Source organism: Bombina bombina, chromosome 4 (genome assembly GCF_027579735.1).
Source record: "Bombina bombina isolate aBomBom1 chromosome 4, aBomBom1.pri, whole genome shotgun sequence".
In the NCBI taxonomy this organism is placed as follows: domain Eukaryota; kingdom Metazoa; phylum Chordata; class Amphibia; order Anura; family Bombinatoridae; genus Bombina; species Bombina bombina.
The window spans coordinates 642,985,297-643,004,979 of record NC_069502.1 but is presented as its reverse complement, the minus strand read 5'-3'; the positions used below and the strand labels follow the sequence as shown (position 1 = coordinate 643,004,979).

Genomic DNA, 19,683 nt, shown 5'->3' with positions numbered 1-19,683 from the left:
AGTAAGAGGAAAATTACAGCTAAACACAAACACCGCAGAAATGTAAAAATAGCCTTGGTCCCAAACGGACAGAAAATGGAAAAGTGCTGCGGTCATTAAGGGGTTAATGTCACTTAACATATATGTGCTGTTTAAAACTTAAAGCAATACTGCAGTTATGTCCTTTACACAACACTAACAAATTACCTCAAAAGAAAACCTTGCCGTATATGATTTTATCAATAAGCTTTATAAACACTAAAAATCACAAACACAAGATAACTAGTTCTTTGTTTTACATTTACTTAGAGAATCAGAGTTATTGTATAACCCTGTCTCAATCCTCTTAGGAATCACAGGACTGGATAAACAGAACAAAGTCCTAACACAAAGCCTAATTGTGGGACCAAAGGCCAAAATAAGAGTTTCACTCACTTGCAGCAAATAACACAGATTCACAGTCGAACCTGGGCAGACACAGTAGTAACTGTTAATGTCACAAGTGTAACACTCGGCAGAGTGGCTGCTAGGAAGATGGGCCATGTAATATCAGCATTTGTCACTGAGCTGCCTGCCTGGTATCTGTTTGGTGGGATTTTTCTGCCAGTTACTTTGCTTCTTCTAGGGTTCATGACGTATTTTTGGATAAAACTTAAAGAAGGTAGGTGTGGTCAAACGATAATACTATTTTGTACACAGATAAACTAACTAGACTCCAGATATACTCTGTGTGTAGAGAATGTAAAATGATTACATATTTTTAAGGAGATATGAAGTCTTTTTATTTATCAAATATGGGCTATTGTTCCTAGTGTTGAAAAAGAAACATCTGCTGTTCTTTCGCTTGTGGAGCATGTCAGTATACACCAATGGGGCTGTGGGAAATATAATTGTCAGCCAGTGAGCTTCTATTCCACAAATCAGCTGCATACAGAAACACAATTCCTGTAAGTTCTTTCTTGTTTCCAAACAAACATATATCATTTAAATTTAATGTTAACTTAAAAAACATTCTGTTTATCATGAGGAAATCAGCAGTAGTGCCTTATTTTTATAAGACAGGTATAAACTCAAATTGAAAAAACAATTAAACTTTTAAAAGAATGTCAGTGTAATACTCTGTTGGAAGTGAAACTGTTGGGAAAAAAATCAGTGAACAAATTCTACAATATTGCACAAATACACACATAAAATGTGTTTGCAGTAATACTGTATATTTCACTATCATTTTCTGGTAATTATTGAGATAATATTGTTGACAGACATGAGCAAATGTTATGAGACTACTACCTGTTAGCATGTACCCTTGATGGCCTCTGTTCAGTAGAAAATTACAAATATACCTACATATTGTAAGTGATTTTCCTTGAATATGTACTTTGAGCAGTTTAGTAATCTGTATTTTGTTTTGGGCCCAGAAAGTACAGCTGTATTTTCCTGGGTTAAGTCAAATCTTGTTGTAATGTAAAATTAACAATACAAAGGGAAAGGAATATGTGTGGAAAATAAGTACAATCTCTGTAGATAAAAAAAAAACATGAATGGTCATTGTCTGAGGTTTATCACACATAAAATGGGTTTGGGATTTTAAATTGGTATAAACATGAAACTGTAATGTTAGAAGTGTATTTCAAGCTAAACACATTAAATAAAGCCCTTACTGAGATGCATCAAAAAGAGGGTATTTTGAAATTCATTACAGTATTTTAAAAATAGTTTATAATGTATTAGGTAAGAAATAAGTATATATAATATATAATGTGTTAGGCCATTTTATGATTGCATACAAAGAGATTAAAAACATAGTTAAATGCAGCTTCAGAGCAATAACACACTGTTGGAAGATAGTGGTGAGCCAATGACATGAGGCATATATGTGTAGCCACCAATCACCAACTAAGACCCATAAGTCTATTGAGTATGCTCTTCAAGAAAGGAAAATTATCATAAATTACATCATCACCAGAATTTGTAACTTGCAAAAAGGTCACTTGCAAAATATTTTTATCTCAGAAACATTTAGCAAATGTGAGTGTATTAAACAAATGCTTCTTAGTTAAAGTGACAGTAAACTATTTGTGCACATTCCTTTAGGCACTGTGAGCTCTTTTACAGCCATTTCACAATCCTCTTTGGTATCACAACACAAAATAAACAGAACAAAGTCCAAATCCAATACAAACTACCCAGCACTGATAACTCCACTCAAGAATAGTTTATATGTTGATTCCATATAAAGGGAATGTATAAGTATTTAAACAACACTGTTATTTTCCAAAACAAGCAAGGTTTTTATCAATTGAAAGGACCATTAAGAATAGTTAAAGGGATATTAAACTAGTGGGTACAACTGCAGTAGTACGGTTAGTACTTAGTGTGATATTGTTTTTTTCTCTTTCACGTTCAGCTCTCTTCAAAGATGTTCCCTTACTTTTAACCCTTTACTAGTGCCTGTTGATCAAGCGCTACAACTTCATACTGGGCACTGGTATCTTGGAGCTTATGTAATTCTTGCACCCTGTGACAGAAGTGCTCAGTGCATATTCACAAATCAGTGATGTTGCTGACTTTTTGTCACAGAGCAAGAATGTTACATTAGTTGCATATTATTCATATGACTGTGTATTGTGTATGCTAATGACAAGCACACAATGCATCTGTGAAAAAGCCAGCAACATTTCTGAGATGTGAATGTTCACAACTTCTATCACAGGGTGCTCCACAATGTCAGTGGCCAGTATAAAATTGTGGAGCCTCGCCAACCTGTAACAGGTTAAATTAGACAACAGCTCTGAAGAAAGTCCCCAGGTGCATGGTGGGTAGTACCCAGTCTGTTGTTGGGGCGTCCAGAATTTCCCTTTACATTTTTTACAATAACAATATTTGGGAAGATAACCGAGAAACAATACTAAACTTAAAAGGACAGTCTATTTCATTTTTCTTTCATTGTTTCAAAAGATAGATAACGCCTTTACTACCCATTCCCCAGTTTTGCACAACTAACATTCAGCTAGATTACGAGTTTTGAGCACTATAGGAAAAATTAACAACCCCCACAAAAGCGGCAGTATTTAACCTCCTTATTGCGCGGCTATTACAGGTTTTGCAAAACCCGGCTTGTGTGGGCGATATGGTTGCGTTGAGCTCCATATCTCACCCAAATACAAGCAGTGTTTTGACGTGCTCGTGCACGATTTCCCCATAGACATCAATGGGGAGAGTTGGCTAAAAAAAAAGCCTAACACCTGCGATCGCGGAAAAAAAAGCTCCATAACACAGCCCCATTGATGTCTATAGGGAAAGAAAAAGTTAAGTTTAAACCTAACACCCTAACAAAAAAACACGTCTAAACATGTCTAACCCAAAGTGCGCACCCCCATGAATTACTGCTGTATTGGCTCTGAAAGGCTGTGAGCATTCCTCTGGTGTTTTTAAATGAAACACAATGTTTTCATAAAGGTAGATACAACTGCTTAAAATCTAAAGCTGTTTATTAGGCTTCTTTAGTATTACATGGTCTTTTATCTCTTCTTACCTTAAAAACCCCTTTAAACAACCTGCTAGACAAATCAAAATGTATCCTTTGAATATGCAAGACAGGATGGAATCATATACTGTTATTTTTGAAACCTGATATAACAAGTAACTTTGATCAACATATTAAAAACAAAATTTATGTAAGAACTTACCTGATAAATTAATTTCTTTCATATTGGCAAGAGTCCATGAGCTATCGACGTATGGGATATACAATCCTACCAGGAGGGGCAAAGTTTCCCAAACCTCAAAATGCCTATAAATACACCCCTCACCACACCCGCAATGCAGTTTAATGAATAGCCAAGTAGTGGGGTGATAAAGAAAGGAGTAAAAAGCATCAACAAAGGAATTTGGAAATAATTGTGCTTTATACAAAAAAATCATACCCACCATAGAAAGGGTCGGCCTCATGGACTCTTGCCAATATGAAAGAAATTATTTTATCAGGTAAGTTCTTACATAAATTATGTTTTCTTTCATGTAATTGGCAAGAGTCCATGAGCTAGTGACGTATGGGATAGCAATACCCAAGATGTGGAACTCCACGCAAGAGTCACTAGAGAGGGAGGGATAAAATAAAAACAGCAAGTTTCTGCTAAACAAAATTAATCCACAACCCAAAATATAAATTTATTCTCATAAATGAAAGGAAAAAACTTAAAACATAAGCAGAAGAATGAAACTGAAACTGCTGCCTGAAGAACTTTTCTACCAAAAACTGCTTCCGAAGAAGCAAATACATCAAAACGGTAGAATTTAGTAAATGTATGCAAAGAAGACCAAGTTGCTGCTTTGCAAATCTGATCAACTGAAGCTTAATTCCTAAAAGCCTACGAAGTGGAAACTGATCTAGTAGAATGAGCTGTAATTCTCTGAGGCGGGGCTTGACCCGACTCCAAATAAGCTTGATGAATCAAAAGCTTTAACCACGATGCCAAAGAAATGGCAGAAGCCTTCAGACCTTTCCTAGTACCAGAAAAGATAACAAATAGACTAGAAATCTTCCTTAAATCTTTAGTAGCTTTAACATAATATTTCAGAGCTCTCACCACATCCAAAGAATGTAAAGATCTCTCCAGAGAATTCTTAGGATTAGGACACAAGGAAGGGACAATAATTTCTCTATTAATGTTGTTAGAATTCACAACCTTAGGTAAGAATTTAAATGAAGTCCGCAAAACTGCCTTATCCTGGTGAAAAATCAGAAAAGGAGATTCACAAGAGAGAGCAGATAGTTCAGAAACTCTTCTAGCAGAAGAGATGGCCAAAAGAAACAACACTTTCCAAGAAAGTAGTTTAATGTTCAAAGAATGCATAGGCTCAAATGGAGGAGCCTGTAAAGCCTTCAAAACCAAATTAAGACTCCAAGGAGGAGAGATTGATTCAATGACAGGCTTGATACGAACCAAAGCCTGAACAAAACAGTGAATATCAGGAAGCTTAGCAATCTTTCTGTAATATAAACAGAAAGAGCAGAGATTTGTCCCGTCAAGGAACTTGCAGACAAACCCTTATCCAAACCATCCTGAAGAAACTGTAAAATTCTAGGAATTCTAAAAGAATGCCAAGAGAATTTATGAGAGGAACACCATGAAATGTAAGTCTTCCAAACTCAATAATAAATCTTTCTAGAAACAGATTTATGAGCCTGTAACATAGTATTAATGACAGAATCAGAGAAACCTCTATGACTAAGCACTAAGCGTTCAATTTCCATACCTTTAAATTTAATGATTTGAGATCCTGATGGAAAAACGGACCTTGAGACAGAAGGTCCGGCCTTAATGGAAGAGGCCAAGGTTGGCAAATGGACATCCGAACAAGATCCGCATAACAAAACCTGTGAGGCCATGCTGGAGCCACCAGCAACACAAACAATTGCTGATGATGATTTTGGAGATCACTCTTGGAAGAAGAACTAAAGGCAGGAAAATATAAGCAGGTTGATAACACCAAGTAAGTGTTGACGCATCCACTGCTTCCGACTGAGGATCCCTGGACCTGGACAGGTACCTGGGAAGTTTCTTGTTTAGATGAGAAGCCATCAGATCTATTTCTGGAAGACCCCACATCTGAACAACCTGAGAAAACATATCTGGATGGACGGACCACTCCCCCGGATGTAAAGTCTGACAGCTGAGATAATCCGCTTCCCAATTGTCTATACCTGGGATATGAACCGCAGAAATTAGACAGTAGCTGGATTCCGCCCAAGCAAGTATCCGGGACACTTATTTCATAGCTTGGGGACTGTGATGATGATTGACATATGCCACAGTTGTGATATTGTCTGTCTGAAAACAAATGAACAGTTCTCTCTTCAACAGAGGCCAAATCTGAAGAGCCCTGAAAATCGCATGGAGTTCCAAAATATTGATTGGCAATTTCGCCTCTTGAGATTTCCAAACCCCTTGTGCTGTCAGAGATCCCCAAACAGCTCCCCAACCTGAAATACTTGCATCTATTGTGATCACAGTCCAGGTTGGATGAACAAAAGAGGCCCCTAGAACTATACGATGGTGATCTAACCATCAAGTCAGAGATAGTCGAACATTGGGATTTAAGGATATTAATTGTGATATCCTTGTATAATCCCTGCACCATTGGTTCAGCATGCAAAGCTGGAGAGGTCTCATATGAAAACAAGCAAAGGGGATCGCGTCTGATGCTGCAGTCATGAGACCTCCATGCACATAGCTACTGAAGGGAGTGATTGAGACTGAAGGTTCCAACAGGCTGCAACCAATTTTTTTTTTTTTAAGTTTTTTATTGAAGTTGTGAGATTAACAAACAAGAGAGAAACAAACATAGTTCGTCCATAGGCGAGTAATTACATCCAAGTTAGGTACAGATTACAATATCATATCTTATTCCAATAGAGCATTAGAGAAGGCATGGACGAATCAAAATTGAACTTCACTTTTATAATTTAGTATATAGTGTATGTACCCCAAAAAGACAGAAGAAAACCTCTGTACAACCTAGGTTAATCTTAGCTTAATAAGGGGATATGGCTTATGTTTCGGTCACTCTTGGACCATAGCATGTGGGGGAGGGAATGCAGCGGGCAAGAGCCGCTCGTATAAGAGAGCAGGCTAGAAGATAATAAACAATAGAATGGGGTTATTCTCTAAACTTAAATTGCTATAGCAGGCTAAGGACCAGCCCAAATATGACATAATAGAAAGTATCTAGAACAAGGTACTTCTCTATAAACACTTGTGTAGGTTAGCATTAAAGTTCTGTAAAGATTAACCTTATAAACAGTATGCACATAAAGCAATGAGCAAAAGTAGGCCTCAAACACATAAATGAGCAAGAGAATTACCATTGTGTACCCTTATGCAGAGATATTGGTAAATAGTTGTAAAAGCTCATACATGATATAGCTAGGGAATCTTTGCTAAACGCTCAAGGCTAAGTGAGTAAGCTAAAATCAAAGCTGTGATGAGGGAGACAAAGTAGTAAGAAAAATACAACTGGTGCCGGATTCTTGTAGAAACACTCAATCTAGTCAGTTACAGCAACTAAGAATCTAACTTGGTATTACAGCAAATACTAGCAGGTTTGGGAAAAAAAAAAACCATCATGCTGTGAGGTCCCATTACAGTGTAAAAGTTGTAGATATACCAAATTAGCATATTGGAAATAAGCTCCAGGGACTAATAAAAGTTGTAGATATAAACAATTAGCATATTGGAAATAAGCTCCAGGGACTATCATTTGAGGAGGTGTACATGAATTAACATTGAGATAAAACAAACATACCCGACTATAAGTATTAGTCTTATACTAGTGTGTAAATGACAATATGTTATAAGGTTACAGCTTAGCTTAAACTAAATAGAGTCTCAATTGCTTTTATTAACTTTTGGACTAGGTTGTAACTGGCAGTAGGGTCATAAACATGAAGAGTTTACCCGGTCTCAGACTTAATATTGTAAAGCTTATAGGTCTGGTAGGTGCACATTCATGGTTCGTCAGTAAATATAGCAGGTTTAGCAAAAAAAAAAGGTAGCAACAGAGCTTGTAGCATAGCAGATACAAGACACACTTATACATTGTGGCCCTGACATGCTGGAAGAGGAATCCTACTATCCCCTAGCATTCAGAGGGGAAAAATAAATGTATCTCCAGGGGGTTACAAATAACATTAGTAGTGAATGAGCATACCGTTAACAATAAAGAAGAATAGGGTACAACTAAATATCTTTATCATATATCTATAATCATTAACGATATACCAACATATAAAACAATAGCCAAAGGAAAGAGTATAAAACAGCCTGGCCATTAAACATTTAAGGATCTCTATACATGAAAATTACAATGTATGGTTCTTGTAGGTGAGGAGCTAGTAGGGATACATGTTACTGAGCCATGTAGTAAACAGTATGTAATACTAGCCACTTATAAGCTATCAAAGAAGCGTATAAAATGAAAGGTCTTATAATAGAGCCGTGGTAAAACAAGTCTAGGCCCTAAGTATGTGCAGTTACTCCTCTGGATGGGTGCATAGAGTGTATAAAGTATAAGAGCTAACATAACACCATAATAATAATAAGGAGCACAAAACATTGATAAGGAATAGGGAGCAAAGTTTGCGTAGGGGCCTTATTATAGTACAGGGCTAGTTAAACAATTTTCTTCAGCGAGAGGAAATATGCCCATGAGCAATTTTATCAATATGTAAATATATAATCAGCTACATACATGACTAACTTGGGTTTTTAGTTTATATATAAAGAACCTGACCATGATAAGGTAGTAAATATCCATTCAGAGGCTTATAAAAGAGAAGTATGGGGCTGGAGAAGTTAAACATAAAGCATTACCAAGAGGATGTGTTATAGTATTCATAGAGAAATGTGAGGAGGTATTATGGCTGACTTTAGGGCTAAACATCATGTCAAACAACAAGTTAACAATTATCTGAAGAGAAAAAAAAACACAGAACCAACTCTATTGTCCCCCTGAGCTATGTAGCTCTATGCTACTCTAAGTCAGCTGACCCCGGACCGTCTCAGGGCTTTCAGAAACTCCCCAACTGAGAATTTGGCTTGGGGGTCATGGGAGGTACTATAGGACAGCACAGTAATGCCGCTTAAAGACCAGTCCGTGGTGTTCATGAAAGTACTGCTGTCAATTCCGTGACCATGGAGCTCCGGGCAGAAATAAAGATCTTTTGAGTCCCCCTTGCGCTGGTATCGAGGCTGCTCACTCCATAATAGTGGCTCTGAGATAGAAAGGACGCAATCACTGCTGGGCTGCTCTGCGAACAGAAAATTTGATCTCCCTTCTCCCTCTAGGCACAGGATGCTCAAAACGTTGTCGGTTCCCCACATGGAGGAGTAAGGGTACATGGATTTCACATACCGAGGATCAAGAGGGTCATCTCCAAGAGGGTTAAGTGCAGACATGGCTGCCTCAACTCCCGCCCCGACCGGCCGCTCCGGAACAGGAGTCGAGTGAAGTGAGATCATACTCCTGAGGCACTGCAGGAGGGCTCTGACTGGCTGCATCCACCATCTTGTCCTGTTGTAGTGGGTAAGCGATCCGGGGAGGTGGGTTGTTAGGCTCATCCTCTGATAAGTCAGGCAAATCCTTTTGACTGAGTGAGAGGCATTGTGAGAGGGTATGGAACTGGGCATCCATGCGGCAACCCAACTGAGTCAAAGCGTCCATAACTATAGAATCCATCCTCTCAGCGTCCACAAATTGCTCCAATGTGGTCAGTAAAGTCTATTAATTAATCCTACCTCACATTGCCATATGAGAAGTCACTTCAGGGCTAGTTTATGACCTTTGTTAAATTTTTAGAGCAGGAGCTCCTAATACCTGCGTCTGCTCGGCTCAAGAGTTGGCTCCGCCCCCCAGGCTGCAACCAATTTTTAACGTCTCTTGTCTGTTAGAGACAGAGTCATGGACACTGAATCTATCTGGAATCCTAAAAAGGTGACCCTTGCCTGAGGAATCAAAGAACTTTTTGGTAAATTTATCCTCCAACCATGTTTTCAAAGAAACAACACTAGTTGATTCATGTAAGATTCTGCAGAACGCAAAGACTGAGCTAGTACCAAGATATTGTCCAAATAAGGAAACACCGCAATACCCAGCTCTCTGATTACAGAGTGTAGGGCACCGAGAACCTTTGAAAAGATTCTTGGAGCTGTCGCTAGGCCAAAAGGAAGAGCGACAAATTGGTAATGCTTGGCTAGAAAGAGAATCTCAGAAACTGATAATGATCTGGATGAATTGGAATATGAAGATATGCATCCTGTAAGTCTATTGTGGACATATAATGTCCTTGCTGAACAAAAGACTGGGGCAATGAATAGATTTAAATAAAACCCCAGACCCTGTTCCTGAAACGGAACTGGCATGATTACCCCTGAAAACTCCAGGTCTGAAACACACTTCAGGAAAGCCTGAGCCTTTACTGGATTTGCTGGGATGCGTGAGAGAAAATATCTTCTCACAGGAGGTCTTACTCTGAATCCTATTCGGTACCCCTGAGAGACAATACTCAGAATCCATTGATTTTGGACAGAATTTGTCCAAATATCCTTGAAAAATCTTAATCTGCCCCCTACCAGCTGAACTAGAATGAGGGCCGCACCTTCATGTGGACTTGGGGGCTGGCTTTGGTTTCTTAAATGGCTTGGATTTATTCCAATTTGAAGAACACAGATTCCTTGGGGGAAGGATTAGGTTTCTGTTCCTTATTTTGTCGAAAGGAATGAAAATGGTTAGAAGCTTTAGATTTACCCTTAGGTGTTTTATCCTGAGGCAAAAAAACTCCCTTTCCCCCCAGTGACAATTGAAATAATCGAATCCAACTGAGAACCAAATAATTTATTACCTTGGAAAGAAAGAGATAGCAATCTGGACTTAGAAGTCATGTCAGCATTCCAAGATTTAAGCCACAAAAGCTCTTCTAGCCAAAATACCTAAATACATAGATTTAACATCAATTTTGATGATATCAAAAATGGCATCACAAATAAAATGATTAGCATGTTGAAGCAAGCGAACAATGCTAGACAAATCAGGATCCAATTGTTGCGCTAAATTTTCCAAACCAAAAAGTTGATGCAGTTGCAACATCAGCCAAAGAAATTGCAGGCCGGAGAAGATGACCTGAATATAAATAGGCTTTCCTTAGATAATATTCAAGTTTCCTATCTAAAGGATCTTTAAAAGAAGTACTATCTTCTATAGGAATAGTAGCACGTTTAGCAAGAGTAGAGATACTTTGGGGATCTTTTCCCAAAACTCCAATGTAACTGCTGGCAAAGGATACAATTTTTTAAACTTGAAAAAGGAATAAAATAAGTACCAGGCCTATTCCATTCCTTAGAAATCATATCAGAAATAGCATCGGAACTGGAAAAACCTCTGGAGTAACCACAGGAGGTTTATAAACAGAATTTAAATGTTTACTAGTTTTAATATCAAAAGGACTAGTTTCCTCAATATCCAATGTAGTCAACACTTCTTTTAACAAAGAACAAATATACTCCATTTTAAATAAATAAGTAGATTTGTCAGTGTCAATATCTGAGGAAGGATCTTCTGAATCAGATAGATCCTCATCAGAGGAGGATAATTCAGTATGTTGTCGGTCATTTGAAATTTCATCAACTTTATGAGAAGTTTTAAAAGACCTCTTACATTTATTAGAAGGCGGGATGGCAGACAAAGCCTTCTGAATAGAATCAGCAATAAATTCTTTTAAATTCACAGGTATATCTTGTACATTAGATATTGAAGGAACAGCAACAGGCAATGTACTATTACTGATGGACACATTATCTGCATGTAAAAGTTTATCATGACAACTATTACAAACCACAGCTGGAGATATAACCTCCACAAGTTTACAACAAATGCACTTAGCTTTGGTAGAACTGTTATCAGGCAGCAGGATTCCAACAGTGATTTCTGAGACAAGATCAGATTGAGACATCTTGCAAATGTAAGAGAAAAAACAACATATAAAGCAAAATGATCAATTTCTTTATATGGCAGTTTCAGGAATGGGAAAAAAAAGAAAAAATGCAAACAGCATAGCCCTCTGATAGAGAAAAAAAGGCAAGAGGCATATAGGAATGGGGTTCTAAATAATGAAAATATTTTGGCGCCAAGTATGATGCACAACAGAAACAGAAAAAAATTTTTTGCCGCTAACAACATCCAAAAATGACACACTCGCGTCATTGAAGATGCAACCTTGTGAAAGGACTTAGCGTCAACTAAGACGCCGGAAGTGACGAATTAGTGCCATCGAACGTAACTTTGCACCAAAAAATCTCGCACCAAAAATGATGCAATATACTTTGGCATTTTGCGACCTCGCAAGCCTAATACTGCCCAAGAATTTAAAATGACAGTCAATTGTAAAAAAGACTATACCCCAGGTAAGAAATACATTTTTTCTAAAAAAATTAATTTCCCAGATATGAAACTGACAGTCTGCAAAAGGAAATAAACTGAAAACCTGAATCGTGGCTAATATAAGTACAATACATATATTAAGAACTTTATATAAATACATAAAGTGCCAAACCATAGCTGAGAGTGTCTTAAATAATGAAAACATACTTACCAAAAGACACCCATCCACATATAGCAGATAGCCAAACCAGTACTGAAACAGTTATCAGTAGAGGTAATGGAATATGAGAGTATATCGTCGATCTGAAAAGGGAGGTAGGAGATGAATCTCTATGACCGATAACAGAGAACCTATGAAATAGATCTCCCGTGAGGAAAACCATTGCATTCAATAGGTGATACTCCCTTCACATCCCTCTGACATTCGATGTACTCTGAGAGGAATCGGGCTTTAAAATGCTGAGAAGCGCATATCAACGTAGAAATCTTAGCACAAACTTACTTCACCACCTCCATAGGAGGCAAAGTTTGCAAAACTGAATTGTGGGTGTGGTGAGGGGAGTATTTATAGGCATTCTGAGGTTTGGCAAACTTTGCCCCTCCTGTTAGGATTGTATATCCCATACGTCACTAGCTCATGGACTCTTGCCAATTACATGAAAGAAAGCTGTTGAACAGGGGACCTGATTGCTGAATATTTATACACATGGTATAAGTGCATTTCTTTGCTCTGCTTAATAAACTTGGCCTTCTAAATTATTTATTTTAAGTTAATGGAGTTGAAAGTCTAATAATGGTTCTCTAGTCAATCTGATTTCATTTTTGCATGTTAAAAACAGAGCTTTATGGTGAAACTAACAATTTTTTTTAGACAAGCTTTATTGAAAATAAATGCAGAAAACAATCAAGAAAAACAATTAAGTACATGAAACAAACATTTTTAATTAGGTTGCCAAACATTTATTAAATTTTTGTCAAAAGTGCTCAACTACTACATACCATCATGTCTACGGCCAGACATTTTATTTTTTTAATAAACAGAAGTGTAGATCTAATGTAAAGGGCTTAACGTTAGACTAGATTTATTATGCTGATCATAAGGAATGCTATCTCTTTTATGCTATAAAAACAAAGGCATCAGTGCATTGATGCATTGTTCAGCCGGAAGAATACAAAATAGGGATTCTCTGTTCAAAACTGTATTGTAAAGTATGATTCTTACTTCTGTTCCACTGTCTATAATAGAAAGGGATTTACTTCTATTATCAAATTTGCTTTGATGCCATGATATTCTTTGTTGAAGAGATACCTTTTACCTAGGTAGGCATCTGGAGCCCTACATGTCAGGAAATAGTGCTGCCATCTAGTGCTCTTGCAAATGGATAAAATTCTTGCAAACCTGCTGCCATATAGTGCTCCAGAAATAAGCACATTACTGAGCTTACATCCCAGCTTTTCAACAAAAGATAACAAGAGAACAAAGAAAAATGATAATAGAAGTAAAAAGAAAGTTGTTTAAAATTGCATGCTGTATGTGAATCATGAAAGAAAACAAATGAGTTTCATATCCCTTTAAATAAGAAATGTCCTTAAAGGGACGTGAAACCCAAAAAATTTCCTTCATAATTCAGATAGAGCATACACTTTTAAACAACTTTCCAATTTACTTGTTATCTAATTTGCTTCATTCTCTTGATAACCTTTGTTAAAAAGAATACCTAGGTGGGCTCAAGAGCTGGGAACTAGCTGCTAATTGGTGGCTGTACATTTATGCCTCATCAGTGGATCACCTGATATGTTCAACTAACTCCCAGTAATTAATTTCTGTTTATTCAAGAAGGAAAATAAAGCAAATTTGATTATAGAAGTAAATTGGAAAATTGTTTAAAATTGTATGTTCTATCGTTATCATGAAATAAAAGCATAAGTTATACTTACCTGATAAATGTATTTATTTCATGGTGGTGAGAGTCCACAATCCATTACTCCTGGGAATTACTCTTCCTTACCACTAGGAGAAGTCAAAGGTTTCCAAACCCCAAGAGCCCTATAAAACCCCTCCAACCTCACACATACCTTATTCTAATGTATAACCAAGCGTAATGAGAAAGTAAAATTAATTAGAGCCCTAAAAGGAGCAGGGGAAAAAAAGATGTGCTTAAAGAAAATACTAAACCCCAAAACAAAGGATGGGTTCTCATAGACTCTCACCCCCATGAAAGAAATTAATTTATCAGGTAAGCATAAATTATGTTTTCTTTAACACAGGTGTTAATAAGTACCATGATCCATTACTCGTGAAACTAATACCCAAGCCATGGAGTCCATGAGTAATAACATAAAGGGAGGGATTTTAAAAATCACTGAGAAAATAAATCCACAACCCCAATAAAAAAATTTTTTTTAATGCACTTGAAAAATTAATCAGGCAAGAAAATGTCAAGCTGAGAAGTTAAGCTGAGACAACTGCCTGAAGGACCTTCCTACCAAAGGCTGCCTCAGAAGAAGCAAAAGTATCAAAATTGTTGAATTTTGTAGAAGTATGCAAAGAAAACCAAGTAGATGCTTTGCAAAATTTAGTCAACTGAAGCCTCATTCTTGAAGGCCCAAGAAGACGTGGCAACTAACCTAGTAGAATGAGCAGTAATACGTTGTGGTGGAGGCTTACCTACCTCCAGGTAAGCCCTGTGAATCAAAAGTTTCAACCAAGAAGCCAAAAAACCAGCCTAAACTTTCTGTCCTTTTCTAGAACCAGAGAAGTGACTGAACAAACTTGAAGTTTGTCTAAAGTTCTTAGTAGCATAAATATAATATGTCAATGCCCTAACAACATCCAGATTATGCAAAGATCTCTCTGAAGCATTCTTAGGATCAAGACATAAAGAATGGACAGCAATCTATTTGCTAATCTTGTCTGAAGAAACAACTTTAGATAAGAAGTCAAAATTAGTCTGTAAATTGCCTTATCCTGATAAAAAATAAGTTAAGGCTGATCACAAGAAAGAGCTAGTAACTCTTCTAGCAGAAGAGATGGCCAAAAGGAATAAAACATTCCAAGAAAACATAGTAATATCCACCTTATGCATAATCTCAAAAGGAGGAGACTGCAAAACCCTTAACACCAAGTTAAGATTCCATAAAAGAAAACCTGGGTTGATTACAGGTTTAATACAAACAAACACTTGAACAAAACCCTGAATATCAGGAAGATTAGCAATCTTCCAATGAAACAAAATTAAAAGGGCAGAAATCTGCCTATTCAGAGAACTTGTAGATAGACCCTTATCCAAACCATCCAGTAGAAATGGCAGGAAAAACAGTGAACCATATATCAAGAAATAAAGTCCTTCCAGATTTTATGATAAATCTTCCTAGTTATAGGTTTACAGGCTAAAGTTAAAGTTGCAATCACAGAATAAGAGAAATATCTATGTCTAAGGACTATCCATTCAAATTCCATGCTTTCAAGTTCAGAGACTTGAGGTCCAGATGCAAAACCTTAGAGGAAGAGGCCAAGTAGGGCAGCAGGACATCTGCATACCAAATCCTGCGATGCCAAGCTGGGGCAATTGGGATTATTGAGGATTTCTCTAGGCTTATCTTAGAAATCCCTCTGGGTAGAAGTAATAGAGGAGGAAAAAGATAAGCAAGCTGGCATTACTAAGGGATATGGGAAGTTGTTGTTCAAACAAGAAGCCATCAGATTCAGATCACTCCCCTGGATGTAGAGATTGATGACTGAGAAAGTCCCCTTCCAAGTTGTTCACCCCTGGAATATGAATTGCAATGTAGGAGTCTCTGTTTCACATAAAGAACACTACATAGCAACATAAACATTTCTCACATTTTTTAAGGGACTTGCGGTACCGACAAGACTTCTTAAATCATCTCACCTGAGCGGCAAGGTTCTGAATATCAGGCCCTAAACATGATTTTGTTTTCTCCAGAGCATGCATACAATATGTGTCATACAATGCAATCAATACTCATACATAAGTCCTTATTTACTGCACACAATTGCAAACAAATTAGTTAAGAAGAAAACTAGTACTTGACTGCCATATAATATACAGTAAGGCCTTTATAATTACCTGGTTTTTCTGAAATGTTTTTGAAATGACCACAATAAATACTTTTTATAGGCAAGGTAAAATAGAATATTGAATATACATTTTCTTGAGGGTTTAACAAATTAGAAGGGATTAGAAAGGCATATATTTTATACAAACATTCCCAGGCACCAATGCAATTAAATAGTTCACCATACTCAGAAAACAGCTGTTCTCAAGACAACAAGCTCAGTTAAAAGTTAGATTTTTAATTTTGCATCAAGACTGTGAGGAGGGCATTTTGATAGCATCTATAATATAATAATATACATACCGAGGGGTTTCTCAGTGCTTACCTTAATGGAGCTAGATTGCCCATAGATTTGTACTGTACAATATGTGATGCAAATGATCACTTTGTAGGTTTTTTTTTTCATTAAGCAACTGAAGGTGTTACAAACTTTAAATAGTTATGTCAATCAAACTAGTACTTTATCTACTTGTCATTTTTTGTGAATGGTTAAATAACAAATCGGGCTGGAGTGCAGGGGGCTGCTCTGGCTAAAATACCTGGACCTATTTTTGGTCCCAGTCCAGCCCTGGGTTTATTTATATGTAGTATTTGTGGTGTGTGTGTAGGATTTGTGTGTGGTGCATGTATATAAATAAATAGACACCCACACAGACACCCACATCCTAACAAGATATTTTGTTTAATATGAAAAGTTTGTTTTCTCTTAAAGGGACAGCCAAGTCCCAGAAAAACTTTCATGATTTAAATAGAGCATGTAATTTTAAACAACTTCCCAATTTACTTTTATCACAAATTTTGCTTTGTTCTCTTGTTATTCTTAGTTAAAAGCTAAACCTAGGAGGTTCATATGCTAATTTCTTAGACCTTGAAGACTGCCTCTAATCTAAATGCATTTTGACCACTAGAGGGCATTAGTTCATGTGTTAAATATAGATAACATTGAGCTCATGCACGGGAAGTGACCTAGGAGTGAGCACTGATTGGCTAAAATGCAAGTCTGTCAAAAGAACTGAAATAAGGGGGCAGTCAGCAGAAGCTTAGATACAAGGTAATCACAGAGGTAAAAAGTGTATTATTATAGGTGTGTTGGTTATGCAAAATTGGGGAATGGGTAATAAAGGGATTATCCTTATTTTTAAACAACAGTCCCTTTAACTATATTTTAAAAAAAAACTTGGAAGACATCACTGCAAACTAATTTAAATGTATAACAACTTTAAATTGCTGAACCTTTTCAGTTTAAGTGACGTCAAATCTGCCCTTAATCAAGCATTATTATGTTAAAGAAAAAAGAAAACACCTTCTGTCTGTGAGATATGTAGCTGGACAACAATCTACCCTGTAATCAAGCCCTTGTAAACCGTAACCACAATCAGTAATTACACTGCCATGGTTACAAGGTGCTTAAGAGATAGGCTATCATTATAGGTTAACTCGTGTACTGAGTGTCTCATTGAACTACATTAAAAATAGTAATTGTTCATAATGTTTCTCACTCTGTACAAACAATGATGTCAAAACCTTAAATATATGTACGACGAGTAGTATTCAAAACATGCACACACCAAACATAAGAAGACACTGGTTTTTTTTTAAATATATGAATATTTTTTTTTCAAATTCTTTTTATTGAGAAAGAGAGAAAAAAACATGATGCATTTACAAGACAATATCGAATAGATACATCAAATAAGGCAGATCCATCTTAAATATATGAATTTTAAAATATTCAAATTGCTTTGCATTCTGCTTAGTTCTGCAAAGATAAACCATGTAAGTTGCTTGTTTACATAGTTTTTTTTTTCATTATTATTGAGAGTGGAGCCACTGAAGTATTTTGTAATGACTAAGAAGGTCTGCAGTGTTTCGTATATGTAAATATTTTAGGTCTGTGTAATATTATATCACTTAAAAATATTATAATCCATGAATCTTGCTAGGCACCAGCTATAGAAATGAAAATAATGATTAGTTAAAATTAATAGTTGTTTTACTTTATTTCCAGTCAATGAAGAACTGACAAGAGCCCATGACCCACGAGAAACACTTCAAGATTACTATCGCCATTACAGGCAGCTGAAGGCGGCTGAGAAGAAGCGCCTCAGGAGGACGTAATAACGGAAGATTTCATAAAACAAATACAAGTGCAGCACAAATAATGTAACACTGCTAACAAGTGAACTCACAGGGGAAATATGTGAAGGGAGAAACATGCTGCTCACAGCGAATGGAAAAAAAAAGGTGCTGCCAATTAGAATGTATTCTAAGGAACGTGGTGTTCAGCTGAGACTTAGAAACTAAATCTGTCATGAATGGCTCACTGCATGATTTTTATTTCAAGGTTATCATCAGCGCCTGAGGGTCAGAAAGTGTTTCCCTTGTATGAAACGTGCTTCTATCCAAGATATGCTTGTGAAAAATAAATTCATGAACCATAGTTACATAAGACAGTATTACAAGCTCTGAGCTATGTACAGAGCTTTGCTATTAAAAAACTGCAACTCTCTTGCACGTCTTCAATGGAAAACATTAACAAGACCTTGAAGTTCGGCCTTGATACTTGGGCAACACAGCCAATTAATTCCCACAATTAATTAATTTACTAAAATAGTTTTCCAAACAAATTGGCCAACTTTATAGCATTCAGTAACATTAGGGAAAAGCAAAAAGATTACTTCATGAACTCATTTTAATAAAAAGAAATAAAGAAATAATGAAAACGTATTTGTTTTTAAGGAAATACTTTATAAAGTTATACGATTCAAACCCACTGTAGCTAGAACAAAAGGAAAGTTAGGCATTTGCATAAGAATTTGGTTGACTTTGTCTTTAATGTATAAATCATAATTGTTTTTTATTTGTTGCAGTGCCAAGTTACAAATATTTGAAGGCTCATTTTTTTTTTTTTTTAATAAAAACTTTTTTAGAATTAAATCTGAAAATTAGACTTTGAGTTCATTATGATGTAAAGACAAAATAAGGGAATGAGCAATCATGGTTAAAGGAGCACTAAACTCAATTTTTTTCTTTAATGATTCAGATAGACTATGCAATTTTAAGAAATTTTCCAATTTACTCCTCATCAATTTTTCTTCATTCTCTTGAAATCTTTATTTGAAAAAAACAACAACATGTAAGCTTACGAGCCGATCCATCTTTGGTTCAGGATCTGGGTAGCACTTGCTGATTGGTGGCTAAATGTAGCCACCAATAAGCAATCACTATCCAGGGTGCTAAACCTTAAATGGGCCGGCTCCTAAGCTTTACATTCCTGCTTTTTGAATAAAGATAGCAAGAAAATGAAGAAAAATTGATAATAGGAGTAACTATGACAGAGATAAAGTTTTGATGTTTGTAGAATTTACTATCAGCTTTCTTCCAAATGTGCTATCTCTTTAATGAGATTCTCCCTTTAGTGCAATATTTCAGTTTTGGGGGCCGAATTAGCAAGCTCTGAATGGAGCTTGATGCCCCTGTTTCCGCGTGAGCCTTCAGGCTCACCTGAAACAGTAGTTATGAGGCAGCAGTCTAAAGACCGCTGCTCCATAATTTGACCTCTGCCTCTGATGCTGCGGTCTTCTTCCTATACGATCGGGCTTATTGACACTCCCTGCTAGTGGCCTATTGGCTGCGAATCTGCAGGGGGCGGCATTGCACAAGCAGGGTCACCAGAACTGCTTGTGC

The 19,683-nt window shown here is 36.7% G+C and overlaps 1 protein-coding gene across 1 annotated transcript; it reads left to right on the top strand.

Moving 5' to 3' along the window:
* Positions 1 to 427: 427 nt before the first annotated feature.
* On the top strand, positions 428 to 18,888 carry SMLR1 (small leucine rich protein 1). Its single transcript, XM_053709126.1, has 2 exons — positions 428 to 640; positions 18,005 to 18,888. Exons 1-2 carry the CDS (start codon positions 514 to 516, stop codon positions 18,112 to 18,114), a joined length of 237 nt encoding a protein of 78 aa, XP_053565101.1. The 5' UTR covers positions 428 to 513; the 3' UTR covers positions 18,115 to 18,888.
* Positions 18,889 to 19,683: the final 795 nt, after the last annotated feature.

Excerpts from the sequence above, each read along its gene's own strand:
- SMLR1 (XM_053709126.1), top strand. The coding sequence starts at position 514 with ATGGGCCATGTAATATCAGCATTTGTCACTGAGCTGCCTGCCTGGTAT. Across the intron at positions 641-18,004 it reads TTGGATAAAACTTAAAGAAG|TCAATGAAGAACTGACAAGA; the intron begins GTAGGTGTGGTC and ends CTTTATTTCCAG.